The 22,405-nt window shown below is 48.3% G+C and overlaps 1 protein-coding gene across 3 annotated transcripts in view; it reads left to right on the top strand.

The window, feature by feature from the left end:
* Positions 1-22,405, top strand: part of LOC119964176 — a 72,675-nt gene that overhangs the window by 47,590 nt on the left and 2,680 nt on the right. For 2 of the 3 annotated variants that reach the window (XM_038793465.1, XM_038793464.1), the window contains exon 4: positions 16,834-16,886. In XM_038793465.1, coding sequence (XP_038649393.1) covers positions 16,834-16,886 — 53 coding nt within the window. Of the gene's footprint in view, positions 1-16,833; positions 16,887-21,004; positions 21,206-22,405 lie in introns of those variants that run through there. The other variant, XM_038793463.1, reaches the window with a different exon arrangement.

The raw sequence follows: 22,405 nt of genomic DNA on the forward strand, positions 1-22,405 counted from the left end.
ACTACACAGCGTTTGAGGCAGATGACCGATTTTTACATTTCCTCTGGGTCCCCTTTGGCGTCACGAACGGGGTTTTGGTGTTCCAACGAGTGATGGACCGAATGGTGGACCAGTACGTGCTGCGGGCCACGTTTCCGTACTTGGACAATGTCACCATCTGTGGCCATGATCAGCAGGACCACGACGCCAACCTCCACCGATTTCTCCAAACCGCCCAAAAGCTTAACCTCACTTACAACAAGGAGAAATGCGTTTTCCGCACTACCAGGCTAGCCATCCTCGGCTACGTCGTGGAAAACGGGGTTCTAGGGCTTGACCCTGACTGTATGCGCCTCCTCGTACAACTCCCTCTCCCTCACTGTCCCAAGGCCCTCAAGAGGTGCCTTGGATTTTTTTCATATTACGCCCAGTGGGTCCCCCAGTATGCGGACAAAGCCCCCCCACTATTTAAGGCCAGCCTTTTCCCTCTGTCAGTCGAGGCACGCCAAGCCTTCAACTGCATCAAGGCGGACTTCACCAAAGCCACCATGAGTGCGGTGGACGAGTCTGTCCCCTTCCAGGTGGAGAGCGACGCATCAGAGGTCGCTCTCGCCGCCACCCTTAACCAAGCAGGTAGGCCGGTAGCGTTTTTTTCACGCACCGTCTCCACCTCTGAACTTTGACACTCCTCGGTCGAAAAAGAAGCTCCAGCCAGCATGGAAGCCGTGCGGCACTAGAGGTACTACCTCGTTGGTAGGACCTCATCACCGACCAAAGATCGGTTGCCTTCATGCTTGATAATTCGCAGCGGGGCAAGATCAAAAATGATAAGATTTTGAGGTGGAGGATGGAACTCTCCACCTATAATTACGATATAATATGTCGTCCTGGGAAGCTCAACGAGCCCCCAGATGCCCTGTTCCGCGGCACAAGCGCCGGCGCACAAGATGACCGACTACAGGCTATCCACGACGACCTCTGCCACCCGGGGGTCACCCGGCTCGCCCATTACATCAAGGCCCTCAACCTGCCCTTCTCCACCGAGGAGGTCAAAGCTGTAACCAGGAATTGCTAAATCTGTGCGGAGTGTAAACCGCACTTCTATCAACCAGTTAAGGCCCACCTGGTAAAGGCTTCCCGGCCCTTTGAACGCCTCAGTATTGATTTCAAAGGGCCGCTCCCCTCAAATAATCGCACTACCTATTTTCTTAACATTATAGATGAGTTCTCCAGTTTCCCGTTTGCCATCCTATGCCCCGACATGACCACCCCCACCGTTATCAGAGCCCTGCACAGTGTCTTCACCCTGTTTGGTTTCCCCAATTATGTCCACAGTGACAGGGGCTCGTCCTTCATGAGCAACAAACTGGGTCAGCACCTGCTCAGTAAGGGCATCGCCTCGAGCAGGACTACCAGTTACAACCCCAGGGGAAACGGGCAGATGGAGAGGGAGAACGCGACAGTCTGGAAGACCGTCTTACTGACCCTACGGTCCAGGAATCTCCCGGTTTCCCACTGGAAGGAGGTCCTCCCCGATGCGCTCCACGCTATTAGGTCCCTCCTTTGCACGGCCACAAACCAGACTCCTCATGACCGCTTGTTTGTCTTCCCTAGGGGAACTACTACAGGGGCCTCGCTTCCGCCCTGGCTGAGGACACCAGGCCCTGTCCTCCTTCGGAAACACGTTCGGACCCATAAGACCTGGGAGAGAGGGTCCATCTCCTGCACTCGATCCCACACTACGCATACGCCGAACCGTCTCCCTCCGAAACTTGGCGCTCGCAGGTTCCTCCACCACTACCACTAATGTACCCCCCACACTATACCCTGCCCAACCTTCCATGTCCTGCGCCCCCACACCTATTTGGTTTCCGCGCTCCCTTCCACCCGGCACACCAGTCCGCAGGAACGAAGCTCCGGAAGAACCGCCCCCGGGGTCCACCCCCTGGCCCGCACAGGGGGCCGAAACAGCTGCGACACCAGTGCTTCGTCGGTCGCAATGTACGATCCTGGCGCCCGACCAACTAAATTTATGAACCCGTCACCCCTGCCGGACTTAATTTTTTTTTACAGTGGGTGAATGTGGTGAATGCATAAATACGGTTAATTCACCAGTATGTATTACATTATACTATGTTATTAACCCTGTGGGCTCCATCTATGGGCCACTGTGTGGCTTCACCCACAGGGGGAGATGTGGAGCATGTACGGGCTCCGCCCATGGCTCCGCCCCTTATAGGAAGTATAAGAGCAGCAGACTTGAGGGACCGCCTTCAGTATTGTACCGGTCGCAGGCAGGCAAAGTTGTAAGCTGATTACTTCGACACGAGTCTTCGAGTGAATTGATGGTCGCATCAGAGCATTGCTGCTTTCAGAGCTGCCAATGCAGCCAGAGACTGTCTCTGCAGCTTGCTGGTTGTGTTTGAGCTTTTCCCGCCATCTTCTGTCTTTGGCAGAATCCTCAGTGATCATGGGCCTTCTTTGCCTAGCTTTTAAGGTTAGAGCATTTATTTTTTTTCTCTCTGCTGGCCCTGTTTATTTTGATTTCTGTCAGCTTTCTCTGTGTTTGATCTTCCTGCGCTTTAGAAGTTTTGGTATGTGTGCTGTTTTAAAAAATAGTTGTGAGCTGTCAACTCTACCCCGATGCATTTTTTTGCTGAACTTTTAAAAATATATCCTGACTTAAAACAAACTGCAGCAACTTGTTGAATTTCAGGGCAATTCTTTGTCCATTTTTTAATAAATGTTTATTTTCTCGCTATTTCTTCCTGCACTTTTTCTGGGAGGTACCGCAAGCTTGCCAAACAGCAACCAGGGTGAAGTATGCAGCATAAATTAGGTTGATCTTCATTGCCAGTGTTAAAACTTGTGGTCAGAGTAGGTTTGGTGCAAACAAACTTAACCTTTATTGGGGGCATACATTGAGGTGTTTACAGGCCTGTCTCCATCTTACTAGCCAGAGCAACCTGGTACACATCAATAAACTCAAGTCAGTTTTTAAAACAGGACCACGCTTGCTGTTGGGCAGACATCAACAGCAGGTCTTTGATACAATCAAGCACATGGTCACATCTACCCAAATCCTGGCCCATTACAACCCGGAATTCCATACTATTGTTGCAATCACACCTCCATTGGCTTGGGAATAGGTTTATTTCAAATTAAACATGATGGATCCCGAAGGTGAGTCTGCGACTCCAGGACACAAATGGATGCTGAACATTGGCCGCTGTCATCGAGAAGGAGGGCCTGGAATTGACATGGTCTGAAAAAAGTTTTCTGATTATGTCTTCTGACTCAAATCCACATTACAGAATGATTCTAAGCATTAGTAACCCACCTCAATATTGAGAAGTCAAAAAAGCCACCTCGAATTCAGGTTCTGATTATGTCTTCTGTGGAGACAGAATATGTTCACGGTACATCCCAGATGCTTTATCCTGCATCGTTCAGGGGAAGGCTGCAAAAAATGGTGTATCCTTTGTTGCTGGCGTAGAGTCCTATACCTCTTGGTTTCTCCCAGTGATTCAAACATTTGAAGACATTCATACAGTTCAGAAAACTGCGCAGAATGGCACAAATTCAGGAGTATCGCATCACTATATTCCCACTATTTGCAATATAAAATAATACTTTGAACAAAGCATTATCTTGGCCTTCTGGGGGCACAGTGGTTAGCATTGCTGCCTACGGCGCTGAGGACCCGGGTTCGAATCCCGGCCCTGGGTCACTGTCTGTGTGGAGTTTGCACATTCTCCCCGTGTCTGCGTGGGTTTCGCCCCCACAATCCAAAAGATGTGCAGGTTAGGTGAATTGGCCATGCTAAATTGCCCTTTAATTGGAAAAAATAATTGGGTACTCTAAATTTAAAAAAAAAAAAATCTTGGCCTTCTGGATGACCTACAAGTCAATAAAAATGTCATTGTTATTCCAAGGGGCCGCAGGTAGGACATTCTCCAAAGCTTACGCCAGAGACACCCAGTGCGGGGCACAAGCATGCAACTCCGTCTGATGGCTTGGTATATCGAAGGCCACTGAAAATGTGGTCTCTTAATTGTCCATTATATGCTATCCATAGGCAAGACTACAAAGATCCCTTGTCAGTCTCATCTTTCCCATCTTGCACATAGGAATGCCTCGGGATGGATCAGTTTATCTTCAAGGGTAAAACATTGTTCATTGTCGTTGACTATTGTTCCTGATGGATTGAGGATTAATTACACAGCCCTGCCTTGAAGGTGGGTATTGTTATGCTCAGTGATGTTCGCCACACGTGACACTCTAGATACGGTAAATTCAGATAATAGCCTGCTGTTCACTAATTATTAATTGTACGGTTCTGTGCACATCCCCAGCCAATGATGAGACTGAATGGGAAGTCCACACATTCAAGGCCCTGTTAAATAAAAACTTAGAAGTCTGACTCCTTCAGAGCTCCTAATGGGCAGGAGGCTCTGTATTTGGCTAACAAGTATTCTTCCAAGTATACCTTTTGACTAGGTAATCACAAAGACTGACTTGGGTAAGATCTGGCAGAAGAGGATCACTATTGTGCAACCAGGCTGTCACCATTGACCGCTGCCATTCTGTGCAGGAACTTCTCGCACTCTGTCCTGGGGCGTCTCTGGATCCCGGACCAGATCTGACCTGGCTGAGTTTTGAGTTCCTTGGTTCATCTTCATTATTATTTAGTCAACACTGACCACAACGTCCTCAGATGCTTTGGTGTCTGCCAGCAACCACCGTTGCAGGCTGGATTGACTGCGCAGATGTTCAGAGGGTAACTTGACCCCAGTAAACTCTTTACATCCTCCTTTGCAGTGGTTGTGCTCTCCTATGAAGACGCAATCAGGCTGATGAATTAAGTTTCCCCCTCTGACTCAGAGGGCCTGACAATAACTTGGGGGGGGGGGGGGGGGGGGGGGTTGGCGGTGTAGGAGGATAAAAATGACAAAAGCTCACGTGTACAATGAAAGACTCGGGGGGGGGGGGGCATGCAGTATAAAAGGTCAAAAGTCATTATGCTTAATGCTCAAATGCATCATAAGTTATATCAGATCACATGTGGCTGGAAACAAGGCAGAAGGTTCAAATGGAATCTGGCTAAAGTTCATCTCTAAATAGTGTTATGGGCCAGGGTTTAAAAACTCCAAAGTGTATTAAGGAGTTCACCTGACCTCTAACTTTTTGTTGAATTTGGCTAGGATGAGCAAAAGAGCCTTTCCTTCAGGTGTTATTCAACAGTTTTCCGAGACACTTTAATCAAACGAGCTTTATTCTAATAACATAGTTAACATTGATATAAACAGACAGCAAGATGTTTTATCAATTACAAACATATATACACCACCCAGCTACAGTAATCTATGTATAACATTTAATGAATTCCCACTTAACTGTTTCAATTCAAAAACAAAACCCCATAAAACAAAAAAAAACCTTTTCAAGGGCGCGGCCCAGCAGTCTGCATTGTCACTTGAATGAGACTGGCTTTCCCTGAAATTCTGACCCCGTCTCACCAGCAGGTTTATCCTTCCGAGAAGCAATCTATATCTTTTAAGTTACTAAAGCAGGTAGCTATAATCAATTGTTTTTTTTACTGGAACAGATATTTAAAATGAAGCTAGAGACAGGAACAAAACACTTTCTCACTGAGTCCACAGTGGTCAAATGTGAAAGCGAAAGTAAAACCGCTCACAGAGCCACAACCCACCTCCACCCACACAATGACATTACTGAAGCCATGTGATAAGACAAACCTTTCTTAAAGGGACACTTCCATGACACCTCCCCCAAGAAAAAAAATAAACCATCAACTTCAAAGATAGTTTCATTTTTCACTTGCCCATTCCTAACACTTGCCAATAAACATACATTTTAAAACATTAAGACAGGCAAACATTTATTATAATACAGTCCATTTTTAGTTTGTTGTTTTCCACCATTGAACCTGCTTCTTTTCATTACATTCGTGACAAAGCATCGGCTATCATGTTTTCTCGTCCTGCTACATGTATAAATTTTAAATTAAATGGCTGTAATAATAAACTCCATTGAAACAGTCTGGCATTTTTATTCTTGAATTTCTCCAAAAACGTCAATGGATTATGATCAGTATATATAATTGTTTCAGATGAATTTTTGGTAACATAAATGTTAAAATGTTGCAAAGCCAGCACCAAGCTCAAAGTCTCCTTTTCAATTGTTGAATATTTCCTCTGGTGATCATTTAATTTTTTGGAAAGATATCTAATAAGCCGTTCTATTCCTTCATCATCAATGAATGTTCACTGGTTTGCAATAGCATGGTTTCAGCTCTCTTCTATTGAAGACAATTGGAGCCTGATTGTGATATTAATAAAACCATCCATGGATGGTTTTTATTATGGGATGTGGATATCTCTGGCAAGGCGCAGCATTTATTGCCCATCCATAATTGCCCTTGAAAAGCAAGCTGTCTTGAATGATTGCAGCACATATGGTGAATGCACTTCCACACTGCTGTGAGGAGTTCCAGGATTTTGACACAGCAACAAAGAAGGAATGAGGATATATTTCCAAATTAGGATGTTGTGCCATTTTTTGATGATCGAGTGTAGGAAGGCATAAGGAAGGAGGAAGATGTTGAAAAGTCCGAAGAAAGCCGAAGGGAGGGAGTGAAGGTTTGCTGTCAAGTGAAAGGGCCAGCACGGGAGCTGGCAAGATGGCGGAGGCTGGGTCGTTGGGTGGGCTGCACTACTTGCTGCAGAAAAGACCGAGGTGATGGCTTTGGAATTGGAGAAGCAGTTCACAAATCAAATCACATGGAGGTGTTGAGGAAGGAGATGGCAGTGGCATTGAAGATGTTCGTGGAGGAGGTAATTGACCTGGTGAAGCAGAGCAGAGTGAGAAAATGAAGGGAGTGGAGGAGGCCATGTCGCAGCACGTGATCATCTCACCTCGATGGGGGAGGAGCTGCAGAAGGTGGTCAAGGGCTGCGAACAAAGTTGGTGGATTTGGGAAATCGATTGAGGGGCAAAATTTGAGGATCGGGCCTACCTGAGGGGGTGAAGGGCCCGAGGCCGACGGAGTACTTTGCCAAGATGTTGCCGGAGTTCATGGGGGAGGGAGAGGATCCCTCACAGTATGAACTGGACCAGGCTCATCGGTCATTGAGGTCTAAACCGAAGACAAATGAGCTGCCAAGAGGAGTGATTGTTTGCTTCTACAGGCACCATGTGAAGGAGAAGGTCCTGAGTTGGGCGAAGCACAAGCGGGAGGTGCAGTGGGCTGGAGCTGGTGTTCGTATCTACCAGGGCTTAACTGTGGAACTGGTGAGGAGGTGGGCGGCCTTCGGCCGAGTGAATATGGCACTGTCTAACAGTGTGGTGCGGTTTGGCGTAGTGTACCCAGCGAAGTTGAGGGTGACCTACAACGCCAGAAACTTTTACTTTGAGGCGTTTGTGAAGGCGGAAGGATTGGTGTGGAAGTGAGGAATGGGACTGAGGACTGGTCTTGGACTGTGGGGAGTTAAGTTGGAAGATTGTATATATAGTTCTGTTTTCTATTTTTTCCTTCATGCTGTTATGGGTCAATGTTTGTCTTGTAGCAACTTTTTTTTCTGGGATTTGTACATTTGCATGGGATATGTTTGGTTGAGGGGGCTATGTTTTTTCTTGTTGTTTTCCTGGGACTGGTGGAGGAGAGGAGGGCCTGGCAGTGCTCCCGCACTAACAAGCTTAAGTTAGCTGGTGAACAGAGCTGTTGTGGGGAAGGGGCTGCGGACATTGGAGCCTGGTGAGCAGGGCCTAGAAGGTGTGAAAAGGGCGGGGGGGGGGGGGGGGGGGGATTGATACTGGGGCTCGGGAAGCCATGTGTTTTATTTGGGGTTTGACAGTGGGGCGCGGGGTAGTGGGTTTGGTTAGTAAGAGAGAGATTTTCTTTACACTAGGGAATGCGTTGTTGGCCGGAGTACTCGGCAATAGCAATTTTGGATCATGCACCACATTTGTGAACGTGGTTTTGTAGAAGAGGACATTGCCGAGGCCTGGGTGGAGATTGGATGTGGGGTTGCTGGGGGACTGAGGTTTTTGTGAAAAGATCGGGATGATAATTGAGGAATACGTGTATTTTAATTGAATGGGGGAGGTATCACAGGTGGTGGTATGGGAGGCTTTGAAGGTAGTGGTGAGGGAGGAGGTGATATCGTTTAAGGCGAAGGTGGATAAAGTGGAGAGGGTGGAGCGGCAAAGGTTGATAGATGAGATGTTGGAGGTGGACAGGAGGTACGCAGATCCAGTGCTTTTGGATAGAAAGAGGGAGCTACAGGCTAGTTTAAATCGGTTGTCCACAAGGAAGGCTGTGCGGCAATTGAGGCGGGCGAGGGGAGCAGTTTATGAGTACGGGAAGAAAGCGGGGTGCATGTTGGCATGCCAACTTTGGACGGAGGCAAGGGAAATTGTCCAGGTGTGGGATATGATGAAGAAATTGGTGGTGGCCCCGAACCAGATCACGAGGGTGTTCGAGAAGTTTTATGAGATTTTGTATAGGTCGGAGCCACTGGGGAGGACCGAGAGATGCGGGAATTCCTGGACGGTTTGGAATACTTAAGGTTGTGGGAGGAGGATGGGGCCACATTGGAGGGGTGGGTAGGGGAACAGGAGATAATTGGGAGGATGCAGTCCGGTAAGGTGGCAGGACCGGATGTGTTCCCAGTGGAATATTATATGAAATTTAGGGACAAGTTGGAGCTGCGGATGGTGGGGATGTTTGAGGAGGCGATAGGGAAGGGTGTGCTACCACAGATCTTGGGGCAGGCCTTGATTTTCTTGCTGTTGAAGGATTCTCCGAAATCCCGGCCAAGTGTTGATGACGGCGTCAAAACCGGCGCAAGCGATGCCGGTGTCAATGGGCCTCCAGGCCCAGTCATTCTCCCCTTTCTCGGGGGCTAGAACGGCGTTGGAATGCTGTGCACTGCTTTGGCGCCGAAAGCCTGCCCTACACCACCGGTGCAGGTCCACGCATGCGGGTCTGCGCATGCGCGCCACGGCTGTCTCCATACTGGCCTGCGGGCAACCTGACGGAGCCCTACAGGGGCCCGGCGCGAAGGAACATAGGCCCCCCCCTGGAATTAGTGTTCCCGCTAATCGGTTGCCGCCGATTGTGGGCCTGGCCACCGTGGAGGCCCCCCCACCGGAGTCGGCTCGCCCCGCCCCTCCCACCAGGATGGCCCCCACAGCCAGAACGCCGAGGTCCCGCTGGGTATGACCATACGTGAACGACGCCGGTGGGACTCGGCCCGTCGAGCGTGCAGAATGGCCACGCGGGTCGCTTTCAACGGCCCCCGATCGGCAACCACTTTCAACGGCCCCGATTGGCGACCGCGCCAGCACGATTGCCGCCAATTCTCCGATCGCCGGAGAATCGGTGACCTGCCGTCAGAGCGGCGTGATGGGATTTGCACCCCCCCCCCCCCCCCCCCCAGCAATTCTCCAAGCCCCGAGCCGGCACGGGCTTGGAGAATCCCGCCCCATAGACTTTCATTATCTGAGGAGTTGCAAATATAACAACACAGTGCACTCATCAGTGAATATCCCTGTGTCGATGGGAAAGCAAATGAAAATAGTTGGGCCTATGACACTGCCCCGAGGAATATCTGCAGCAATATCCTTGGCTGATATGATTGACCTGCAGCATCCAGAACCATCTTTCTTTATGCCAGGTATGACTAGCCAGTGGAGAGTTTCCCCCCAATTTCCATTTGCTTCAATGTCACTTGAGCTGCTTTACGCCACAACCGGTCAAACAATACCTTATTTTCAAGGGCAGTCACTTACGTTACCTCTGCAATTCAGCTTTTTTGTTCACTTTTGTACCATGGCTCCAATATGGGTTGGAGCTGAGTCATTCAGGCAAAATCAAAACTGAGCATCAGTGAGCAAGGAATTGTTGAGTAACACTTGATAACATTGCTGATGACACCTTCCGAAAAATGAAAATGAAAATCGCTTATTGTCACGAGTAGGCTTCAATAAAGTTACTGTGAAAAGCCCCTAGTCGCCACATTCCGGCGCCTGTCCGGGGAGGCTGGTACGAGAATCACCGTGGCGGTGATTGAAAGTAGATTGCTGCAGCAATAATTGGGCGAATTGACTTTTTTTGGAAAGGACATTTCAGAGTAATTTCCCACTTGAGTTGACGGCAGTGTTGTTGCTGTACTGAACAGCTTGGCTAGAGATGCAGCTTGTTCTGGAGTATATGTTTATAGCACTATAGCCAGGATGTTGTCAGAGCCCATAGCCTTTGATGTAACAAATATAATCAGCCATTTCTTGATATCAGGTGGAAATAATCTAATTCGCTGAAATCTGGCATCTGTGATGATAGGGTGCTCAGGAGGAGGCTAAGGTGGATCATCCACTCGGCAATTCTGGCTGAAGACTGCTGCAAATGAATCTTGCCATTGGCACTGATGTGGTAGTTATTACGATTTTAAGATGAGGATATGATTGAAAATTCTTCCCCTCATTAGTTGGTTAATTGTCCACCAATGATGGAATGTGGTAGGACTACAGAGCTTTGATCTAACCTGACCACTTGATACGGAATGGGTTACCTTTTGCTTCCGTGGTTTTGAATGCATACTATCTTTTGTTGCTGCACCAGGAATGGGTGGTCTCAAGGCTGTTTCAGTTTGAGTCATGGACAAAGAGTAAAATGGCCATTAACAACAACACCAGCCTGCTGTGGAGGGAGATGCAGTTGGACAACTGTTCCTGCCAGCATGTATTGCTCATCTCTAGTTGCCCTTCAAAAGGTGATGAGGTGCCTTCTTGAACTGCTGCAGTCCATGAGTTAAACAGACTGAGGAAAAAGGCTGCTAGCAGCAGAGTTAGAGGGTATGTCCATAGCCTGAGTGACCTTGTCCCATTCAGGCTTAACCTCATTAGTTGGAATACACAGGGTGATCCACTCAAATCCATTGTCATTTGGAAAAACCTTGTTTGATCAGGCAGCATCCCATCCAGAATCTGATGACCTATCTGTCCTTCAGTGGAAGGTTAGTTGCATATAAATTGTATTTTACTGTTATTTTGTATAAACGGGAGTTGGCAATCATCTGGGATAAGGATAATGGATTCAAGTCTGGCCACCTCCTGGGCGAACCTTTCTTTGAGGGGGTGGGCAGAGCATAGAGAACAAGAGAGGAAGAAATGATTTTTGAACAATTACGGCAGAAGGCTGTGGAGATCCCTCGGGAGGTCATGAAGGAAGCTGCTCCAGATTACAGACTTTCAATATGGTTCTAAAAGAACATCTTTGCCTGTCTATGTGAGTGGAATTAGAGCTGCATGTTTATTAGATGCATTGTCTGATGGCAAGTAATTTGTTATGGTTAAGAAACTGCATGTAGTCTGTTAGGGTTAGAATTGAAGTAAAAGTTTAAATATTGTTTCTTTTTTAATAAAGTTTGTTTCTCAAATATCCAAGTCCTATTATATTATCACTCCTGAAACAAATTGATCATTCCGCACCGCATTAAGTTAAAAAAGTTATGGCATCTGGTCCAACCTCTGAGCCACTGTTGAGAGCTGACTAGGCGTCCATAACAATTCTGTCCCCCAAAACCACTGCACATACGTGGCAGTGAGCTTGAATAATGGTTCACACTCCGGTAACAAATTAGGCAAATGTTCTTCTGAATAGTTCTTGAATCTAAAAAATTATTGCACTACTTTCAAATATGTTGGTCGCTGCATCATTTCTACAGCTCTCACCTTGTCAGGATCTGGGTGAAGACCTTTTGCTGCCAGTATATAACCTTTTTTACCCTACTTCAGGCATCTTCAATTGCAAAGTTCTCTTGTTTAATTCCAGGTTCATCTGGTGAGCTCCCTCCAGGAGTCATATTAAATTGTGATAATGGTAGCTATGACTCCTTCCATTGTGTCTCCATATCCATAGATTAATAGATCATCCATTATGGCTTCCGCTCTGGGATGTTCACTATCTCATGTTGTCTGCGTTGATACTCTTCTGGAGCTGTGGAAATTCCAAATGACAAGTGAAACCATCTGTATCCCCCGAACAACATCCAGAATGTAATTAGAAAGCTGCTGCTTTCATCCAGCTTTATGTCAGTAACCATCCTGCACATCAAGGGTAATAAAAATTTCTGTCTTGGCAAGTTTTGCAAAATTCCTTCAATAGTTCTCCAAGTAGTGAGATAGATCTCTTGAGCGCTTTATTTAGATCCTTTGGGCCTAAGCATACTGTCAGCTTTTCAGGTTTTACTGCTACCACGGGAACTAATCAAGTATGAAGGCGTTGTCATATTCTTGATTACTCCCCTCTTTTCCAGCTCTTCAATCTTGTTTTTGAAGCTTGAAGGGAGCTAGATCTCTTCCCGGCAAATGCTGAATTGGTCTTACGCTCTCAACTACTTCAAGATGATATTCTCCAGATAGACATCCAAACTCGATAAATACATCTTTGTACTCCTTTAGGCTATGTTCAACAGTCAATGGTTTTGTGGGCTCAACACATTATAAATCTTTGGCATGGTTAGGGTTGCCTGTCCAAGCTTTAGACTGCTCCAGCTGAGATGAGTGGCGTTAAGATTTGGAACTCCGGATCTTCGTTTTTGCCATTACGTTGGGCTCTAAGACTAATGTGAACTCTCACGATAGCCTGAACCTTTCTTTCAAGGGCTTCATTTTGCCTTCGTCATGTTAAGCCACTTCATACAGATTTGTGAAAGTCATTATGTTGCATGACATAGAAGTGTCTATCTGACACTTGTTCATTTACTTCTCCTTCTTCAGTCATCATCTGCAGAATAATGGTGAGAGTGAGGTGCGCGTGATTACCCTTGACATCAAGGCAGCATTTGATAGAATATGGCATCACGGAAGCCTAGCAAAACTGGAGTAAATGAAATTAAAGGGAAAGTCTCCACTGGTTGGAGTCATACCTGGCACAAAGGAAGATGGTTGTCGTGGTCAGAGGTCAATCACCTTAGCTCCAGGACATCACTGCAGGTTTTCCTCAGAGTAGTGTCCTCGGCCCAACCATGTTTAGCTTCTTCATCAGTGATTGTTCTTCCATCATAAGGCCAGAAGTGGGGATGATCGCAGATGACTGCCAATGTTCAGCACCATTCACGACTCCTCAGAAACTGAAGCAGGTCTTATCCAAATGCAACAAGACTACTTGGGCAATACCAGGCTTGGGCTGACAAGTGGCAAGTTACATTTCCACCACACAAGTGCCAGGCAATTACCATCTTCAACGAAAGAGGATCTAACCACCGCCCCTTGATATTCAATGGCATTACCATCACTGAGTCCCCCGCTATCATCATCCTGGGGATTACCATTAACCAGAAACTAAACTGGACTGTGGCTACCAGAGCAGTTCAAAGGCTAGGAATCCTGTAGAGAGTATCTCACCTCCTGATCCCCTAAGCCTGTCCATCTCTAAGGCATAAGTTGGAGTGTAATGGAATGCTCTCATTTGCCTGGATGACTTCAGCTCCAACAACATTCAAGAAGCTCAACACTATGCAGTCCTCTTGATTGACACCCCTTCCACAAATAGTTAATCCCTTCACCACTGATGGACAGTGACAGCAGTGTGCACCATTTACAAAATGCAAGAACTCAGCAAGATTCCTCAGGCAGCACCTTCCAAACACACAGCCACTACCATTGAGAAGGACAAGAGCAGTAGATACCTGACAGCATCACCCCTTGGACGTTCCCACCCCCAAATCACTCACCATCTTGACTTGGAAATATAGCATCATTCCTTCCCTGTCGCTGAGTCAAAATCCTGAAACTTTCCCCCTTACAGCACTGTGGTTGTATCTACACATCAGGGACTGCAATGGTTCAAGAAGGCAGCTCACCACCACCCTATGAATAGCAACTTGGGATGGACAGTAATTGCTGATCTAGCCAGGACACGTCCACATCCTACAAACAATGTATTTTCAAAAAAAATCACAACCATCCATATCACCTATAGACATGACAAATCCCAACCTTTTGCATTATTTTGTCTGTGCGGAGTCTGCACGTCCTCCCCGTGTGTGCGTGGGTTTCCTCCGGGTGCTCCGGTTTCCTCCCACAGTCCAAAGATGTGCCGGTTAGGTGGATTGGCCATGTTAAATTGCCCGTAGTGTCCTAAAAAGTAAGGTTAAGGGGGGGGTTGTTGGGTTACGGGTATAGGGTGGATACGTGGGTTTGAGTAGGGTGATCATTGCTCGGCACAACATCGAGGGCCGAAGGGCCTGTTCTGTGCTGTACTGTTCTATGTTCTATGTTCTATTATCTACAGTGCTACGACAGACTCTTGCTGATATATCTCCAGTGGTCATCGGTACAGACGTGTTTTGCTTCTTTCTAGCAAAACACTTCTGTGGGAAATAATTTGGCTTCCTTCAGTTAAAACACTCCTTTCCCCATGCTAGACAATCCTTATTTTCCTTTGTATGATGTCCTATGCAGTATTTACATCCAACACTTGTCCATAATGGTTCTGCATTTTCCGCATGAAATGTGTCTCGGGATAATTCACCTCTTGGTCAGTTCTAACGTAAGTGTGCTCTAGCTAATGTTTATAATCTCCATTTCTGCACATGCCGATTGCTTTCTTGAGAGTGAGCTTCTCTCTGTTGATTTTCTCTCATTGTCAAATCTCTTGTGTCTGAGACAGTTATAACTTTAATGAAATATTTTTTGAGTTGCCCATATTCACATGATTGTGTGAGCCGTGTTACTGATGTTACATATTGATAAATGGACTCTTTTGAATTTTGAGTCCGAGTGTGAACATAGCATTAATAAGTTATGTTCACTTGGGTTTCAAAGCATGACCTCAAAGCTTTTAAAATTTTTGTAGTGTTTTTCGGATAGATTTGGGATGGAATACAATTTGTAGCAGTCTCTCCCCAGCAGTGTAAAAGGTGTTGCTACTTGTATCTTTCTGGCTTGTTAATTAATATGTTGCAATTTTGTATTTTTGCTATTGTAAATGGAAAAATTGCCAGTTCTGTCTCATATCTCTTTACATTTTGACAGTATCTGGGAGTGAGAAATTTACAGCAATCTTTTGTCTCACCCTCTATTTTACTTATAGCATTCAGCTTGCGTTAGCTTTTCCTTGTCTGTTTTTCTCATTATCTTTTAGATTTCAGTGATCCTTCTCTTGCAGCTTTTTAAAACTGAACCAACTTTACTTCAGACAGCAGGCCATGAGCTCAGTGTAGTGTCTTTCTCGAACTTAATGTAAGTTGGCTGCCTGCAACAAGTCCCTCTCGGCAGAGGGCATAGAACTACGGCGAGATAGTTAGGACAGTCCCAAAGACTCCTTCAATGGTCAGGGATGCTGAAATGCTGTCCTCCAGCGTTTCCCCCTCTGCAGTTGTTAACTGCAAAATCTGGAAAACTATCTCCAGTTCCCCCCCCTTCCCTGGGTATTTTGTGCTCTCTTCTGAACTGTGGAAAAACAGATCCATCAGTGACTGTAAAGGCATCTGTTCAGCCAAGCGATATATTGCATTTGGTGAGGGTAACATGAAGGACAAGCATGAAATAGCATAATGTTGAGGGTGAGTGGCAATGGTGGCTACATGAATGGGATGTCAAGCAGTGCATACCAAGAGAATGATGGGTGAACTTACAAAGTAGATGGGTATGAGGAGTTTTGAAATTGAGGAGGCTTGACAATATAGAGTGAATGAGGGATCGGTGGTGGTGGTGATGTGCACAATAGATGTAGGTGAATGTGCATCTTTCCGGACCTGTTTTTTTCTGCACTGAATCCTGCTGTAGTCCTCCTCGGCTACGACAAGCAATGCCTTTTGTATTTCGACTACAATTTCTTCAATTGCTGGGAAGAATACATCTCTTCTACTCCCCACTGTGCCTAACACTTAAATAGTTTAACAATTATTAAACCAAGGTGCAGCCTGATGCACCATCGACACAGCCCTGAACCATCCTGACCTCTATTTGTGCCCCTAACTCTTCCAAATTCACTGTTTCAACTGGTCCCTTAAATATGCCAGAAGAGATCATATGCAAGTCTGCAGCACACCCACTGCAGTGTGTTCAGTGCCCAAACCACTAAACGTTCTTCAGGTTTTCCAACTGTATTTGCACCCCTCAGCTCCAATTGTGCCTTGGGCTTATTATTAAGGAATCCATGCGGTCAAACGAGATACTGATTCATTGCTAATTTAAAAAAAGGGTTGGCATGGAAGTGACGAATAATGGTAGGAAAACCAATGGTGGGAGGGCCAGGAAGGGCTGGCGGTGTGTTTTTAATAAGCCATGTTGATTACGGTTTGTGTTCGGGGGGGGGGGGGGGGGGGGGGGGGGCGGGTGATGGTTATTTTGTGGGTTCTGTCTCTGTTGGGTGTTGTTGTTGAAAAGTGTTAAAATTATAAATGCCTCAATAAAATATTTTCTAAAAAAAAATTTGAAAATGTAAATCTCTAAAGTACAGATAAAGGAGAGAAACATTGATTGAAACTAAAATAATATCAAAAGCCAATGTCGAACACATAAACTATTATTTTCAAAAGAATTGAAAGTACTGCATAATTGCAACATAGTTAATTGTTTATTTTTCCTGTGCTTTTGCGATGCAGCTAATGATATAATGCTGGAAATCATTTACACAAAACTTGATTTCAAGGTTCGTTTTAACTTCATTCAACGTCACAAAAATATATCTAGGTTAATTTGTAATGATCATAGTTTATAGTAGTATATTTCCTATTATTTACAACTTATTCTGTGAATATCTAAATCAAATTTAAATCATTTAAGTTTAAAATAATCCATTTATACACATGTTTCATTGTAGTCCCAGATGAGCAAACAATGTCAGAAAGCGAGAAAGATTCTCCTAAAACCTTGGTAAGTACTTAAAATGCTGTTAGAAATCAGATTTACCATCAGCAACTTTGAGAGCTTATTTCTAGATAACTTAACCTGCTGAATCATTTTATATATTGTATATTATATATTTATAACTAATTTCTTTAGTTTGATTTGGTAATCATCTTATTTCTTTTTGTGTTTATTAATGCATGAGGCTACCCATTTGTTCCATATTCAGAAAATAGTACCCTGTGTTATTTCTGTGATTAAAATCTTTTTAATATTGTTAGCTTGAGTTACAACACCTACCAGAAGAACAGGCTACATACAATAAGTGAGAAAGCTGTGGTGGTGTTGATGAGGGTGGAGAGTATGGAGAAAGGAGGGGGAGCTTGGTATGGTTGACACTCTAGAGCTGCATCAAACAGAAGAACCCTGCTGGGTGTCAATTCATTATTCAGAAGTTAGATCTCTGATCTGTTTGCTGGGGATACATGTGCACCTCATTGGAAGTGGAATTCTCATTTTCTCTGGCTGGGGTTTGCTCTAGGAGTGCTTAACCCCATAACTACCTCATTCAGAAGTAGGAAAGGACAGCTAATTCAAGGCTTACTCTGACTTTACGAAAGCAAAATATTCAGATGTCAGAAATCTTAGTAAAAAACAGAAGATTATGTAAATACTCAGCAGGCCAGGCAGCATCAGTGAATCAAGAAACTAGGATCAATTCTCCCATCTGGGACTAAATTCCATGGCGGAGAGGCGGAATATTTCCCACTGTGGAGGCTGACAGGAAATCACGCCATATTTCCCTGCCCTGACGTAATTAATTATGCATCCAGAGATATAACACCATACACCATGGTGGAATGGGCTTGTTTGTGCATGTCGCGCTGTCATATCAGGGTGTCATATTAAAAAGGTACCCAATATCACTGACCCAAAGTTGAAGAAAGAAGATTGACCTCCAGGGTCGCTGGTGGCCTTTATTTCAAACTCAGCAGGCAGCCCCAGGCACTGTTCAAGTAAGTCCTGATTTCTTCATGCCACATTGTTCCAGACGTATCCTTGACCCATTAGCGGAATGCAATTCAGTTTTACGCCAATCACATGCAGGTTTCCCACTCAGCCATGACAAACACCAGCGGAAGATCTTATGGGAAATTCATGCTGATTTAAAACCGATTTTTGGGCCTCCTGCCAAATTCTCCCCCACCTGCTATTGAACCCACCCAGCAGGAGAATGAGAGACTTCCACCCTAAATTAACTATTCAGGTTGATGAAATTTCATCAGAGCTGGGCAAAATTAGAGATGTAACAAGTGAAAAGTGAGGAGGCAAATCGGGAGATCAAGAAAGAATAAAAGGGCAGGCTTGCCCCAGAATGGAAGGCAGAGTGATTACGTAGCAAAAGTGATGATCGTGATAATCTGAATTAAAGGGTGCGATTCTCCCAGCCCCGTGCCGGGCCAGAGAATCAGTGCAACCGTGCCACGCCGACCCCATGCCAGCACGCGATTCTCTGAGGTGCGGAAAATCGGCGTCATTTTCTCCGGCGCGTTTGGTGCGGTGACAGTCGCGGGCCGCTTTCTCAGGCCCGGATGGGCTGAGTAGTCGCGTGGAAACAGCAGTGTTCCGCCGGCGCCGTTCACCCCTGGTCGCTGCCGGCGGGAACTCTGCGCAAAGGGTCGGGGGGTGGGGGCAGCCTGTGGGGGAGGGGGGGCTCCGTCCCCGGGGGGGCCTCCGATGGGGACTGGCCCGCGATCGGGGCCCACTGATCGGCGGGCCAGCCTCCCCCCCCCAGGCCTACTTTGTTGCGCGGCCGGCCCGTGAACCCCTACACCATGTTGCGTTGGGGCCTGCGCGCTGAAGAAGTCCTCCGCGCATGCGCGGGTTGGCGGGGCGCCCATTTGGCGCTGGGAAGGGAGGCTGGAGCAGCGTGAACCGCTCCAGTGACAGCGTTCATGACAGCGCGAACACTTAGGGGGTCGGCGTGAATCCCGCCCCGCCGGCTGCCGAATTCTCCGGCCCTCCAAAAGTCGGCGAGGCGTGAGCCGCGCTGCTCGCTCCGGAGAATGGCGGAGACCGGTGTGATTCAATGGGCCCCGGGGCTGCCCGAAGACTCTGACCCGCGATGGGCCGAAGTCCCGCTGGTTTTTTGTCGGTCCCGCCGGCGTGGATCAGACTAGGTCCCTTACTGGCGGGACCTGGCGGCGTGGGCGGGCTCCAGGGTCCTGGGGGGGCGTGGGGCGATCTGACCCCGGGGGGTGTTCCCACGGTGGCCTGGCCCGCGATCGGGGCCCACCAATCGGCGGGCGGGCCTGTGCCGTGGGGGCACCCTTTTACTATGCGTCGGCCGTGTCAGCCTCCGCGATGGCCGACACGTCGGTGACCCCCACCCTGCGCATGCGCGGGGATGACGTCAGCAGCCGCTGACGCACCCGCGTATGCGCGGACTCTCGCCGGCTGGCGGAGTCTCTTTGGCCCCGGCTGGCGTGGCGCCAAAGGCCTTCAATGCCGGCCGGTGGGGCGCAAACCACTCCCGCGCCCGCCTAGCCCCAGAAAGTGCGGAGGATTCCGCACCTTTGGGCCGGGCCCACGCCGGAGTGGTTCACGCCACTCCATCCCGCCAGGACCCCCCGCCCCGCCCCCCCCATCACCAACACCCCATCCCTGTCATAATATGCACTCATGTTCATAATGAGATACAGAGACAGGCAGCGATGGACACACACAGGAACCAATCACCACACAGAATGCAGAACAACTATTCACCAGGCAGGACACCACAGGGTACATTACCAGTATAAAACACATCAGGCAGGAAGGCTTGGCCTCTTTGTTCTGGTGATGGCTGTAGCAACAGTCAGGGTGCAATGTACAGTCAGCACCTACTACACATGGCATAGAACAAGTCTGGGCAAGGTTAGCAAGCTTAGATTAATAGAGTGTCGACCCACAACGAACTGTGTGCATTACTCGGCAAGTTCAATAAAGCAGTGTTGAACCATCTACAGCGTTGGAAGCCTGTTTTCAAGTGATACTGCATCGAGTTGCAGTCCGTGTTAATCCAACATATATAACACATCAACCCCCATCCCCAACAGTACAGAACCTACACACAAGATCTGCAGCAGTTTAAGAAGGCAGCTTGTTACCACCTTCTCAAGGACAATTGGAGCTGGACAATAAATGCTGGCCTAGCCAGAGATGCCCATATCCCATGAATTAATAAAATAAAGTAAATTGGGAACTGTTAGAGTGACAGATGGCATCAGAGGAATTGTGGATGTAGGTTGGAAGAGACCAGAATTAAAAAATAGTGAAGTCAGATTTTGTTTAACTGTACTTTTTGGTGTATGAAACCCAGCTGCAGGGGCAATCTGCTCCTAGGTTTTCACGAATGTTGGGTTGGATTCTCCATTTGGGAGACTAAGGGCTGGATTCTCCGATTTTGAGGCTAAGTGCCATCGCCGGCATGGGAACCACGGCATTTTACGACAGAAAAGGCGCAACAGATGCGCTGATTCAGCTACTTTAAATGGGCTAGCACCTTCGCCACATGGAACGCAGTCAGTTCCATGGAAAACGGCGCAGGATTCGTCGGATCCATGATTGGCGCACATGAGGCTCACACGCCAGAGCACTTAAACGGTCCTTTCCCCTGCACACACTGTCCCAGTCAACAAGATAGCTAGAAGGAGATCAGTGCAACGGTTCAGGGACGCTGAGCTGGAAACCCTCATGGACGCTGTGGAGGAGAGAACGATGACCCTATACCCAGGCCCAGGTGAACGGCCGCCAGGCACTGCCGCTCGTCGTGCCTGGGTGCAGGTGGCAGAGGGGGTCAACACCATGGGCAATGTCACTCGGACTGTCATGTAGTACCGGAAGAAACTTCACAACCTCCTCAGGGCGGCCAGGGTGAGTCGGCTGCTCCGTGCCCCTGGCACTAATCCTGACCACCCCACACACCTCTAACCCAGCCCCTCCCCCTCGGGGGCGGCCGAACCCCCACTCTGCCCCACATGTCAGCACCCATGCCAACCACCATGGCCGGGTGCCCTGGCGACTGAGGCCACCATCTACCATAGCCCTGGGCTGCATGTGTCGGACCGTCTAACGGTGTTGTTTTTTTGTGTTTCCCCCCCTAGGAGGAGGCCACGCACAACCGCTGGGGGTGGGAGAAGACCGGAGGGGGACCACCAGATCTGCGGCCCCTCACCATGCCCGAGCAGAGGGCACTGGACGTTGTCATTGGCCCCGAGTAAAGGGAAGTCATCGTGGTGGAGTTCGATGGCCAGCAAGGTAGTGAGAACCTGTTTAGTTGCGGATCCCCATGACGTGTGTGGACAACCCCCCCTACATTCCTCTCAAACCACACACCCCTCACCCCCCTCAACCTGCACCCCACTCAACCTGTTCATCCCCCTCAGCCCTCACCCCCCGGCCCGCTGTCTAATCATACATGTCGTCTTGTGTCTTTGAGCACCTGCCGGAGATAGGGTCGGTCCATCTGGAGCCCCCGCTCCCAGCCGGTGTCAGAGCCGGTGCCTCCAGAACAGCCGAGCACTGTCCGGGAGAGCAGCCCGAACACTAGCTCTCCGCCTGAGACTTATGACACTCCGGAGCTTGGGTTGGAGGATGACACTGACTTTCCGACACAGCTCTCTCCTACACCCTCCACCATCCCAGAGACTATCACCTCGGTTGGGCACATCAGTAAAAATGCACTTGGGACACTATCGGGTGCGCACCACACATCGCATCTGGTACAGCAGGTGGAGGTAGGATCAGCCGAGGGACGTCCCGACGGGTCCCGGGATTCTGGAGCATCCAGTCCAGCCATAGTGCAGATGCAATCAGAGACCCAGGGACCACAAGAGGGGATAACGGCTGGAATCCAACACCTGCAGGTGCAGGTGGAGGAGTCCATCCACCTGCAGGAGCAGGCGGTGGTGCCGGTCATGCGTGCCACCTAGGCCGACACTGCACGGGTGGCGACCGCGATGGAGGCATGAGGGTGGGGGGGCGGTTCGGCTATGGATCAGCGTGTCCAAGGCCTGGGGCTTTCTACGTAGGCGGTGGACGAAGCCCAGGACAGGGCTGTCATCTCTCAGGCAGTCATGTGCCAGAGCCACCTGGACATTGCAGCGGTGTTCCTCAGCATGGCCCAGTCACAGCAGGCCATGACTGGGAACATCGGCAGCATTGCCCAGTCACTGGCCAGCATTGCGCAGACAATGGGCGGGGTGGCCCAGACCCAGAGGGAGGTGGCCCAGTCACTGGCCGCTGTGGCACCGTCACAGCGTGATGTGGTGCAGTCCCAGAGAGCGATGGTCCACTCCCTGTGCTCCATGGCCACGAGTGTGCAATCCTTGGTCGAGACCAGAGTGGGGCTCCAGAACTGGCAGCGCCAGGTTACCTAAGGAATGGCTCCGATCACACCCCTGTCCAATGGAGTAGCCCGCCCGGGGGCCATCGAGGGAGGCGGTATTGCGGATTGGTCGGCCGATGACGCAGAAACGGCGCGTGGCTCGCATCATGATGGTGCT

Source organism: Scyliorhinus canicula, chromosome 4 (genome assembly GCF_902713615.1).
Source record: "Scyliorhinus canicula chromosome 4, sScyCan1.1, whole genome shotgun sequence".
Taxonomy (NCBI): domain Eukaryota; kingdom Metazoa; phylum Chordata; class Chondrichthyes; order Carcharhiniformes; family Scyliorhinidae; genus Scyliorhinus; species Scyliorhinus canicula.